This window comes from Centropristis striata, chromosome 4 (genome assembly GCF_030273125.1).
Source record: "Centropristis striata isolate RG_2023a ecotype Rhode Island chromosome 4, C.striata_1.0, whole genome shotgun sequence".
Taxonomy (NCBI): domain Eukaryota; kingdom Metazoa; phylum Chordata; class Actinopteri; order Perciformes; family Serranidae; genus Centropristis; species Centropristis striata.
The window spans coordinates 13,036,797-13,049,756 of NC_081520.1; the positions used below are offsets into that span (position 1 = coordinate 13,036,797).

The 12,960-nt window shown below is 36.8% G+C and overlaps 1 protein-coding gene across 1 annotated transcript; it reads right to left on the reverse strand.

Moving 5' to 3' along the window:
- Positions 1-121: 121 nt before the first annotated feature.
- Positions 122-12,673, reverse strand: si:dkey-24p1.6 (protein sel-1 homolog 3). Its single transcript, XM_059331971.1, is given in 24 exon segments — positions 122-283; positions 1,141-1,243; positions 1,355-1,482; positions 1,584-1,693; positions 1,770-1,857; positions 1,955-2,045; positions 2,132-2,215; positions 2,662-2,789; positions 2,888-3,061; positions 4,778-4,840; positions 4,968-5,108; positions 5,939-6,058; positions 7,157-7,336; positions 7,427-7,632; positions 9,259-9,396; positions 9,504-9,639; positions 9,723-9,855; positions 9,960-10,021; positions 10,109-10,224; positions 11,042-11,163; positions 11,264-11,390; positions 12,019-12,493; positions 12,588-12,635; positions 12,638-12,673. Coding segments are annotated over 24 exon segments (3,099 nt in total). The 3' UTR covers positions 122-193.
- Positions 12,674-12,960: the final 287 nt, after the last annotated feature.

Sequence of the window (12,960 nt, forward strand, 5' to 3'; positions counted from 1 at the left end):
TTATTCTTTTCAAGAATACATCAATACTTTCTTTCAAACAAACCCAAAACATTCCAGAAATGTGCTAGAAAAAATCATTTTAATATAACATTTGTTCTTTACAATGATTTACAATACACACATGTAAACTAACACAAACAGCTGTTGCCCTACAGGTTTGTTGCACCAGCAGTCCCGTTTAAAGATCTTGGCTCTAGTTGGCAGACAGAACAGGTCTCCTGAGCACCCCAAAGATGATGAGGAATATTGTTGGAGCTGCTACCACAGCAACAGCAGTGGAGATCTGTGGGAAATGACAAGATGTTGCATCACAATAATGCTACATGCTGCCGGTGGTAGAAAGTAACTATTTGCATTGACTAGGTACTGCAGCTGAGTACAATTATGAGGCACTCCTATTCTATGCTACTATATATTTATGTGCTCTATTGTGCTATTGTACTAAATTATATAGTGATTGGTTTCTTTAAGATTCCATTTTTTTCTCTACAGATTTGATGTCCCTGTATTGCTGTAAAGTGCCCAACAATACAATATATTAAAAAAGGAAATATAGTATATAATGACCAGCTACAAAACAATCGTCAATTGATGTTTAAGCCAAATGTTGAGAAAGCAAATGTTACAGATTTCTAAGTTAACACTATAATAACCTTTAAAACCAGTGTTTACAAAGTGCTTTGACAGTCAAAGCAAAAGCAGGCTGCTCAGCAAGAAATATAACAACAGAAAGCCAAACAAAAGCAAGAACACAATGCGGGGAAGATAAATTAAAACAATTTAGACAGGTCAATAAATAGAAAAAAAGCAGCAGAAGCAATAAAAATGTTGGAGTTTGCACTAAATGAATAGATGATAATAATAATAATTATATCATTATCAGCAAGGTACTTGTATTTCTAGAAAACACTTTATTCCAAGTTAACTTTATGTTCTTTGTATTAAAACACGTGCAAACACCCAAAGACCAAAACTAAAATGTTTTTGTTGTAATGCACCAATATTAATGACACAAAATACATTTTGCAAGACCCATTTTGCATAGTTAGTTATTTCACTTTTCATACTTTATGTATTGCTGATACTATTTGGTTGAAATATTTACTTGTTACAAATGTAGCTTGAGAATATCACACGAACCTTAATCACAGCACTGTAATCCTTTTGGAATGACTGAAAATACACGTTGAAGAGGGCGAGGCTGCAAGGTAAGTAGGAATCTGTATCCTCTGAGTCTCTGCACCTTTTGGGAGAAAATATCAAATGATTTTTCTTACAGATTTACGTTGAAAACAGAATACTCCACTGCACACTCAACTGATGTTTTTACACATACTGTAGAATTTAAACACACCTTTCGTACAAAGTGCTCAGGAGCAAACTGTTGTCAGCCAGAAAGAGCTCCGAGAGGCCGAGTTCAATCAATACTGACAGCGGCAGCCTGTAACCCTCCTCAGCAAGGAGGCCAAGGTTGTACCATCCCTGTGGAAGAACAGTATAGGCTCACACACACATGTACACACACACTCAATTATGAATAAAAGCTAACATAGAGCAAGAAAATCAATTTAAAAGAAGCAAACCTGTGGCTCGTTCCTTAGTGCTGCCAGTGTGTACATCTCTGCTGCAGAAAACAAGTTTTTCTGTGCGTCACCCTGCCCCTCATACAGCAGGTCACCCATCCTTATCAAGGCTGAAAAAAAGGTTTAAAGTATGAATGTTTCCACACAGATTTCCAAATACTGAAGCCTCAAAGGAAAGCTGTTTACCATAAGTGTCAGGATTTTGACTGTGGATTGTGAGGTTGTAATATCTCCACATGCAATTTGATGCAAAAGCAGGATCCATAAAACCTAACTGGGGACATACAGAGAGAAAAATGGCAATTTTTAAAAATGCATGAATAGAAAAAATAAATAAAGCCATGACACTACAGCTGAAAGAGCTAACTCACCATGTTTTGATCACATAGATATGCCACATTGAATTGTGCAGGTGAGTACCCAGCCTCCGCTGCCATCATGTAATATAAGAGTGAGGTGAACCTGTTAAAAAGAGACAATGTACATTTGCTGTAATTGCGATCGTGTGGCCTGATCAGGATCAACTGTTACTAGAGAAAAAAGATTACATGTCACTCTGAAGATATGAATCCAAGGCTTTCCGCAAGATGCTGCCCAGGTATCCGTTGTGCTCAGCTGCCCACTTTGCCCACCTGCAGTCAGTAAAAAAAACACTTCAGTCAGGACATAAGGTCACATTAGTATATTAACCCTTTGATGCACAACATGGGTCAAAAATGACCCACATTCATTTCCCATGTTAGTTCATGCTGGCTGTGTGTTTCTTTGCTCTATTTTTTGAAATCCAATTATTTCATGATTGAAAATTCAAAGTATTCTTTGAATATCTTGTTTTTTATTACAACAGATCATTATTTCCATGTTTCCCTTCATGCTTTTTTCTCAAGTTAATTGAGGAAAACCTCAAAAAGTGAATGTTTTTCTTCAACGGTTAATTGAGGAAAACCTGGAATATTCAATGATTAAATTAATTTATTGCACAGATATAGCATAAAAACTCAGCCGGGTCACTTTAGACCCATGTTGTGCATCAAAGGGTTAATGTGAAGTTGGGTAAATAAAAGGGTAAATAGCTAACAGAACAGCATCTGATGGATGTCTGTTGACGTGGCCAGGTATCCCAGTGGTCCAGATGCCAGCCAGAAGAACTGCCCCCCTCACGTGTCCTCTCTCTGCAGACCTCTGATAGTACTGATAAGCCATAAACTGTCAGAAAGACAAATGATTTACCTCTTAGAAGAAGCACTGAGTACTAGTTTGTAAGCTACTAGATGATCTGAGAAAACATGTTTACTTTAGCTAACCTGGTCTGCAGCTTTTCCCGGGTACAGACCCTGTGAGTACAAGACCCCGAGATTCAAAGCAGCATCTGGACAGCCGAGGAGATCAGCCTGCTCCCACAGCTGCACTGCCTGCTTATAGTCCTGCTTGAAGTGCTCATAGTACCAGGCCAGGGCGTTAAATGCAGGAACAAAATCCTGTGGGATATAATATTGTAAAGATATATTTATCTAGAACAGGGATGGGCAACTGGAGGCCCGGGGGCCACATATGGCCCACACCTTCACTTGAAGTGGCCCTCAGTACAACTACATGCATTTGAGCATGACATTTTAAAAGTGTAGTGTAAAAATGCACAAAAATACTTCTTGCAATTAATGTTGGTCTGCTGTTCTTGCATTGATTAAAAAAAAAAGAAATCACAGTAAGTGGTTACTTTTTATTTGCTTCAAACCTTTTGTATTCATATTTATACTGTTATACATGCATTTGAGCATGAAATATGTTAAGTTACTGCACTGTAAACATATTTAAAGTTGCAGTTTCATCATATCTGGTTAAGTGCACTGTCCTATATGTGGCCCTGTGGTAGGGCAGATGAAAAATTGTGGCCCCCTCCAGCATTTAAGTTGCCCGTCCCTGAAATATACTTTATTTTGAACATGATAGAAATAATAAATAACAGAAACTTTCAATAAGATGTAGTATATTTTATGTTGCAAGTGGTATCATTTTTTGTTACTTTAATGTAAGTCTTCTGCTTCAGTAAAAAGCCACAGTCTGACCTCCTGATTGTGTAACAGCCTGTTCAAACCAGAAATAATGTGCTATAGAGTTCTGGGATTTGTCAGATATTAGTTTGGGGTCATAATATAAACCGCATGAGTTGTATCCTTTTAAGGTTAAAAGTAGACCTAGCAGAGTTCGCGTGCACGGAAAACGTGCCCTATACGTTGAAGCTGTGGGTTGTTACAATTCTGGTTTACAGAATGTTTAAATACGCCCTGACAGAGAGAAAAACAGAGAGAACTCAGGGCTTTATTGAAGACGGGACACCTTTTTTCAGCAGCCCTTAAGATTTGACAAAGTGTTCTCCCAGCTGTACCTAGGCGGTGTAATTTGATGTCTGATAATAAAGAAAACGAAAAGGAACATCAACATGCTCTTTGATTCATTTTCTCACTCAAGAAAGGTAGTAATTCTACACTACACTACAAGTCAATAAATTAACATGTATTGTCTGTAATTGAGTAGGATGAAGCAACATCTGCATATCTGCTCCTATCCCTATTCTATACAAATCCATTAACACCCAGTCAGTCAGTCACATAAACCAACTCTCCACCCAAGCATCCATCCAGACAACTAATCCACTAGGTTCATCCTGCACATACAGGTGTGTAAATTAGAATATGATGGAAAAGTTCATTTCCAGTAGTTCAAGTCAAAGAGCCCAAACCAAGTATTGAGTCATATAGATGGACATACTTTTCAGAGGTCAACATATCCATATTAAACATACTTTTTAAAATTGTTCTTTTTGTAATATTCAAAAAATTTTGAGACACTGAATTTTAGGTCTTTATTAAATGTAAGCCATAATCATTATAATTAGAAGAATTTAAATAAATTAAGACATTCTGTGTGTAATGGATCAATATAATGTGTTATTTCCACTTTTTTTAATTGATTTACTGATATAAATACACTTTTCTATGATATTAGAAGATGCACCTGTACATAATAAATGGAAAACAATAACAACAATATCGCCATGAGCTGTACCTCATAAAAAAGGTACATCTTTTTAAACAGTATGATATTTCTACTTTGTTTTACTTCTTCCACCCCCTAAATTAATACGCTATAGACAGAAAATTATTAATAGTGATTAACATTTAATCATACAAAACCTGGTCCTTGGCTTTCCTCAGGAAAGTGAGAGCTTTGGGAATGTCCTGGTCAACACCTTGCCCCTGCAGAGAAACAACTTAATATTTAATCATAAAAGATAATACTACATGAAAAAAGGAAAGGAAGGGCCACTCTTCATTATTACACAAACTGGCATGTTTTTCATTGACCATCAGGTGTCGTTCTCACATTCAGAAGGACTATGCCATAGTCGTACATTGACACCGGGTCCTCCCACTGGACAGCTCCCCTCTCATAGTGTCTCACAGCCTTCTGGATGTTTGGAGACACTCCCTGCTGACCCCAGAACAGCATGCGAGCCAGTGATTGCTGCAAAACAGTCACTGAATTATGACAAAAAATTGCACGATTTAACATCCTCACCCTGTTTGAATGTCTTTGAGTTCATTTTCTCTTCACCTGCACTGTAAAAAAAGCCTGTTGTTTTTACAGTAAAAAACGTGCAGCTGTGGTTGCCAGAACTTTACCGTAATAAATACTGTGCAACTTTTTCTAATATTACGGTAAAATTATATTAGCACTGTTGATGTCACATTTAAGATTGCCATTTTATTCCATATTTAACCGTAAAAAATAAAACGCTTTTCCATCGAAAGAAACTTTGTTCTGCCATATAATTGACAAGAAAATACTTTATAAATGCTGCATAAAGATTAAAGATTTTACCATTAAATATTACAGTATATTTTTGTTAGAGATATGTTTTTATGGTTTATTTAACATTGAGAAAAAGTATTTTTACAGAAAATAAACGCAAAAATTATACTGATGGCTTGTATATTACAGTATATTTTTGCTACAAACACGGTGCCAGAGTATTTTACAGTGGAGTAATGTATTTTTCCAAAAAGAAAATGTAAAAAATACTGTTTGAGCTGTTATATACATTTATGGTGTTTCATTGTTACTGGAACTGAATTAACCCATTTATCATTTGCCGGCCTTTTACTGTCATGGTTTAGCAGTTTTTCACTGTAAAATCTACAGACATTTTTTACAGTGTGGAATGTGACACAAACCTAAAAGTTTAGGCATTTGTGACGTATTTTTTTTCTTTAAAAAAAAACAAAAAAAAAAACTTGTTTTTCTGCACTTGCGTTAATATGTGAAACTTAAATATATATGACAGAACAGGCTACCTCAGCTTCAGTGGCTCCCCTGCGTGCCTGATGTTTCAGCCATTGGAAGATATGATGATGCTCATTGGTCTGGAGATTCAAAACTTCCTCATTGTTTAAGTAAACAGCCTCAACAAATGTCTAAAAAAAAAGAAAGAGAAAAGACACATGTATAAATCAATGGGTTTTCTTTTCTTTTGTATTCTTCCTTCTTAAAACATTTTTAAAATAGTCCAGAAATGCAACTGTGTGCTTTGAATAAAACATGAGCCACTTTTGAGCACTCTAATATTACCAAATGTATCACACTGTTATCTGTCTTGGTTTGGAAAGCGGTGACGAAGGTAAACTTATTGATGATGGAAATCTGAAAGCTACAGCCATAATAAGGGGAGCAGAAAATGCATTACCATATCACATATCAGCTCATATGTTGTAATAAACCCACAGCCACATGTCTCCTCCCAGCTTCTGCAGAACAGTTGCTGTACGTCTGACACTGCTAGTTATAACAGAATTGTACAAATAATAATCTTGATATTATATAGTACTGTGCAAAAGTCTTAGCCAGGTGTGGAAAAATGCCTAGAAGAATTGGTGCTGGTTTGAAGACAAAGGGTGGTGACACCAAATTTGATATGATTTAGATTTTTCTTCTGTTCACTCACTTCACATTCTGTTAATTGATTAAAAAAAAAATGAATTGTAAACATTTCTATTTTTAAAAGCATTTTTATTTTACAGCATTTTTTCACACACGCCTAAGACTTTTGCACAGTAATGTATATTAAATGTGTTTATAATCATTTAAATAATGCCATTATTTATGATACATATTAAGCAAGAAAAAGTTATATTAAAAAAGAGTTTTATAAAACAGTAGAACTACAAAATGCATGCAGAATGAGTACATTAAAGCATGCCGTTACAAAGAGAGTGCACTGCAAATTATTTGTCTCTTACCAAGATAAAAAAAAACTTCAGACTTAGAAGTGTGAGATAATTTATCTTGTTTTAAGAGTCAATTTCTCATTTTAAGCGTTCAACATGCTTATTTCTAGATTTAACAATCTTAATTTAAGAAATCTTGTCAAGTGAAATTATCTGTCCATGCAGCAAGATCATTTCCCTCAGATTTAGTGTTTTTATCTTGTTTTTAGAAACCCCTTTTTTGCAGTTTAACCCTGAAATGTTTTGGATTTCAGTAAAATCTCATGCAATTACAAACACATACATTACCTGCTCTGGTGTGGGATTGAGGCGGTCTAAAGTGGTCTGTTTTGCAATGTTTGCATAATATGCATAGGCCAGGTCTGGGTCTGTGGGGAGGCCGTGGAGACCTTGATGGTGCAGGTACCCAAGATGCAGCAGTGATAATCGATCATCCTTCTGGGCTGCCAGCAGGGCCAGGAGCCACACCTGTACCAAACACAAGGGCATGAGAGAATTTTTTTTTTTAAAGTTCACACACAGGCAGAGTTCTACCACATCTGACCCAGTTGCACACACCTTATTGGGCTGTTCCTTGACTCCCAGGCCAGCGCTGTAGAGCACAGACGACATGTGCAGAGCTCGGTTATCAGTCAGGCAGCCAGCTTGGAGCAGCAGTGGTAATATTCTGCTGACCACCTCAGTGCTGCTCGCTCTGCTCAGCTTATGAAGTGATAAGGAGTACAGTGCTCTGCCCACAGCTGCCAGGCTAACTTTTCTTTCTCCTGCAAATCAGAAATTTAATTGATTTCAGTGTTTTATGTTCAATAACACATGGATATAATTTGTGATTAATGAGAAGAATATGTATTCCAATTGGTAATTCTGCCTCATTTGAAACAGCCCAAACTTTATTCTGACCCCTGAGTTTATTAGAAGTTACAAAGGAAAACCTTAAACTTTAGAGCTAGCTAAAGGTAAATAAAAGGGAAAACTTGAAATTCAGGTGTTAAAAAATACAAAATGTAAACTATATATTTACAAGCTAAAGACTTGCATTGAAATACTGACTTGAGGAAACAATAATACCAGTAAAACATAAAGATAAACATAAAGATGGTCCAAGGACAGATGATGCATCGTATTCTGTACAGATTGTAAAGCCTACTTAGGCCAATTTATGACTTTGGGAAATATAAATAAAATTGGATTAAATCTCATTTAATCTATTTCAGTGTTGTAGAAGCTGAATAACAGATGTTATGATGAAAATAAAAGGCTTAATCCGCAAAGTTATTTATTGCAGTAATAACATAGATGTCTTGGTGTAAAGTACCTTAACATTGTACTCAAGTACATCACTTCAGTAAATTATTATTACGTCCCACTTCTAGATATTTTGTATCAAGGGGCGGCTGTTTCTCAGTTGGTAGAGCGGACCCCCAGTGATAGGAAGGTTGGTGGTTCGATCCCTGACCATGGCAGGCTATATGCTGAAGTATCCTTGGGCAAGATACTGAACCCCAAACCCCACCGATGCTGCGTTCATCTGTGTGTGAATCAGGCGGCAATCTCTGTGTCTGAGCTTGGAGGCAAACCAGGAAGTGCCTTAAGCAGCAAATCTCCTTCAAGACAATTTGATGTTAATAGTTCAAATAATGGCCTGATTTAGAAGAAAATAGAAGATAAAGAATCGTATGATTTGGGGCGTGGCTAGCTTTGATTGACAAGTCACTAACAAGGCGAGCCGTCTTTAGGAGAGAAGCAGAACAATGCGCATCCATGGCAACGTGTCAATAAAGTTATATATAACGTTAAATAGATATAAAAAAGGACGTTTACCGGTTTGGTCACATACCTTTGACCCTTTCACTGTATTTCACTTAATGACAGTTTATTTGAACGTTTTGTTGAGTAAAAATGTCTTGTTCAGCGTTTGGTTGGACTAACAGACACTCCAAGGAGTCGCTGCTCAGAGGTAAGTAACAAACACTTTGTTTTTGTTTTTTGCTAGCCAAAACTAACATCCCAGTTAATGCTCCAGTTAATGCTAACAAATATGGTCTGTTCCCCATATTGGTAACAAAATGGCGCCGCAAGATGGTGATGAGTGTAACGCTCAACTCGATGCTTCCAACCATGGACATATATACATGTATATATGTCTATGCTTCCAACGGGCAGTCCACAAACCAATGGGTGACGTCACAGTGACTACGTCCATTATTTATACACAGTCTATGGTGTGAATGTATTCCAAATGGTCGCAGGTGGCACCATTGTAGCATAGCCTCTGCCACCAGTATGAATGTGTGCATGAATGGGTGAATGAGTGCAGTCTGTAGTGTAAAGTGGTTTGGATAAAAGCGCTATATAAGTGCAGTCCAATTTATTTTGTGTCTACTCCTTACCATGCTTGAAAGCCAAAAACTTTGCCAACTTTGCAGCTTGTCTTCTCCGAGGGACAGTCGTCTCCCACAGCTCACACTGGGACTTTGATGGTGGTCTGTCCTTTTCCATCCAGTCATGGAAAGCATCCAAGCAGGTGTCTGAAAGAAACACAATGGGCAGTTTCTTTGTACATTCAGCAGCTCTGCAGATAACATTTCAGATACATCAACTTTAGCACCATCTAGTGGACATATATGCCTCCTACCAGGCTCTGTCCTCTGTTTGGCCTTGAGAGAATATCCAGTGAGTTTAACATCCATCTCCAGATTAAATTCTTGACAGGTCTGCAGCCATCCGGTCAGGTTCACGGCCGTGATAACATCTGGAGTAACAACTTCAGACTGGAGAAGAAGGAATATTATCAGAGTAAGGTTAAGTGAACAGTCGTCATAGACAGTAACTGTGGGCTGCTGCAGTACATTACCAGGCTGTGAGCTGGTATTGTGTTGCGGTAGAAAACCACTGGGCCAAAATAACCTTCCACACCATTAATGTATTTCCCTCCACCAATCACAAAATATCCCTCTGTGTCATCCAGCTGGACATTAAACCTCAACCTGTAAGACACAATGTTAACAAGAGATATGCAGAATACTTCAAGTGCATTTTCATCTGATGTTAATCTAGTTTAATCACTTTGTCATGTCAGAAGCAGACTTACATATTTTCTATTGAATGAACTGTTCTCTGCTCGTCATCCATGCACACCATAGACAAAGTCACCTGAGATACATTAGAAAGATCACTTTATTTTTCATTATATTGTTTACATACTGTAAGGATGTCTTCTGTCAACAAGGGACTACTCACCATTTTACCGTGCAATGTCACACTGACTTGGCACCACTCATTTAAAGGCACCTTGAATGGAGAAACAAATGCAGAGGATTCCTCAGACTCCCCATTCATCTGGATGTGCAGCTGGCCTGTTCATGTGAGGCAACGGAAGGTCAAACAATGATGCTGTGTTACATAAGTATAAAGCTTTCACTTGAGAAAAAACATTCTTTTTTTCTGAATGAATTAGATAATTATCTCAATATTCTGAGAAAAGTTTTCATGGCAATAAATAGTAATTCTGGTCTTGTTTTGTTTATTTATCTTTCATTTATATATATATATATATATTGCTGTGTTACAGAAGTATAAAGCTTTCACTTGAGAAAAAAAGCTGTTTTTCTGAATGAGTGAGATAATTATGTTGGAATTCTAAGAAAAGTTTTCATGGCAAAAAATAATAATTCTGGTTTTGTTTTGTTTACTTGTCTTTCATTTATACATATTGTCTCATTCATTCAGAAAAACAACACTAAAACATTTTTTTAGCTTGAAAATTTTTCATCACTGTTTTCATCTGAATTGATGACATAATTCTCTCTTTTAATTCTGAGAAAAATTCTGAAGAAAAATATTCATGGCAAGAACAAAACAAAAAATCTGGTATTTTTTTCCTGCATTAACGAACAATGTATCATGTAAATTTAGAAGAAGAAAAAACGCACAGTTCACTGGGTCATTATTTAGAAAATCAAAGCAGAATATTTAGCTTTTTTATGGAAGCATTCACTTCAGAAAAAAACTTTGCCCTGTGTTTGAGAACAAATTGGAAAATTAATTAATTGAATGAAATCAGAGCAGTTTTTCTTTGGATGAAAACTGATATAACTGTCTTTGTACTGTCCTCAAAAAAAATTCATTTACATACATAATGAGAATATGTAAAAAGTGAAATCTTAACTATACCTGATTTTTTGAGGAACAGTGTTGGTGTAACATAGTTATTATTGGAGTCTATATGGTGAAACACACCACACATGTTTTCCTGGCAGTGTCTGGTCACAAATATCCAGATGGAGAACATACACCTGGAAAAAAATGACAAAGCACACTTAGTTAACTATCCCAAAATAATATCTGCATTAATAGGAAGCTAGGCTACATGTGGTGTGACTTTAGCTGTCTTACCATGGAAAAGAGATGGCTTTGACCCGTGAATACTCCAGAAACTCATTCATGTAAGGGTCCAGTGTCTTTGTGATGCCAAAGTTTTCTCCGGTCGAAGCATATATTGAAGACAACAATTGCACCGTTTCTGAATGACATGAAGTTCTTTGGTTGATATTTATTTCATACCCATCATCCAAAATCATGATCATCCTTTCCAGTATAGTGTGACATGTAAATGTTTTATGAATCTTAAAATCAGTCACTATCTGAGAATAGTGACAGAGAAAATTGGGATTTTTCCAAGCTACACTGCAAAAAAGGGGTGTCTAAAATTAGAAAAAATATTTTTAAAAAAAGAGATAAAATTACTAAATCTGAGGGAAATTATCTTGCTGCATGGACAGATAATTTAACTTGACAAGATTTCTTAAATTAAGAATATTAAATCTAGGAACAAGCATGGTGTACGCTTAAAATAAGAAATTAACTTTTAAAACAAGATAAATTAAAGCTGCAAGCAGCAATGAACTGACCCGAGCAGAGTGCACTGCAAATTATTTGTCCCTGAGCTAATTTCTCATTTTAAGCGTTTATTGCTAGATTTAACAATCTTAATTTAAGACATTTTGTCAAGTGAAATTATCTGTCCATGCAGCAAGATAATTTCCCTCAGATTTAGTGTTTGTACCCTGTTTTTAGAAACCCCTTTTTTGCAGTGTAACCCTGAAATATTTTGGATTTCAGTAGGCCTTGTGTCAGAACTTTAACCTTACCTTGCTCCAAAGGGCATTGTTTCATTGAGAACTGTTGTGTTAGTGGCAATATTTGTGCACTCCAGGTAAAGCACAGTTGATGCTGTTTCACAGGTCGACTGAAAAAAGGTTTAGGCTGCAAAGTCGCCACGTCCTGAGCTGCAACAGACCACTGAGTGTCATCAAATCCACTGTATCTGACTGATGCTAGCAGGATGCAACTCAGCACCCACTGGGAGTCTGGAATAATCCCATCAGATTGATACACCAACCAATCTGGCAGGTTCAGCTCCAGAGTCTTAATTTTAGGGTCATCAGGTATGCAGCTCCATTGTTTCAGCAGCAGAGTGGAAGTGATGCCAGTTTCAAAAAATACAATACAGTCCAGCTGTACTATAGCAGGTTCATCACAAGAGTAAAATATTTCCAAGAGATGGTCTGACAGAGGCTCCTCTGGGGGATTCAGCAGTGTCACCTCATCTAAACCCCAGACAATCTGTAAGAGGCAGAAGACATGAAAACAGCATAAAATCTGATACATGCACAAGGTACAAGTGCTTTTTAGATCACAAAGGAAAAGCTGCTCCTACCTGCACACTGAGACAAAACTGAAAGATGTATTTGTACAGCGTATGGATATCCATGGTTCATATAGTGGATTTATTAAACTCTCCATTAAAAACTTTCAAGCCACGAAGACACAAGAAGCCACAAGATCCGGACCTCATCCTGCTGCACCTCACCCAGGTGGAGGAATAGGTAAATATTTAACAGCACATAGCCCCACCTTATTTGCTATATACACAGTGTAGTTAGGGTGGAGCTTTGTGATGTGGGTTACGCACCAATACTTAACATACAACCAAAGGTTAACTAATATAATTCACCTGTTATGTTGAATCTGAATCTTGGAAATGTATATTTAAGGGAAGACACCATTGTTTAATTCTACAGGTAAAAGGT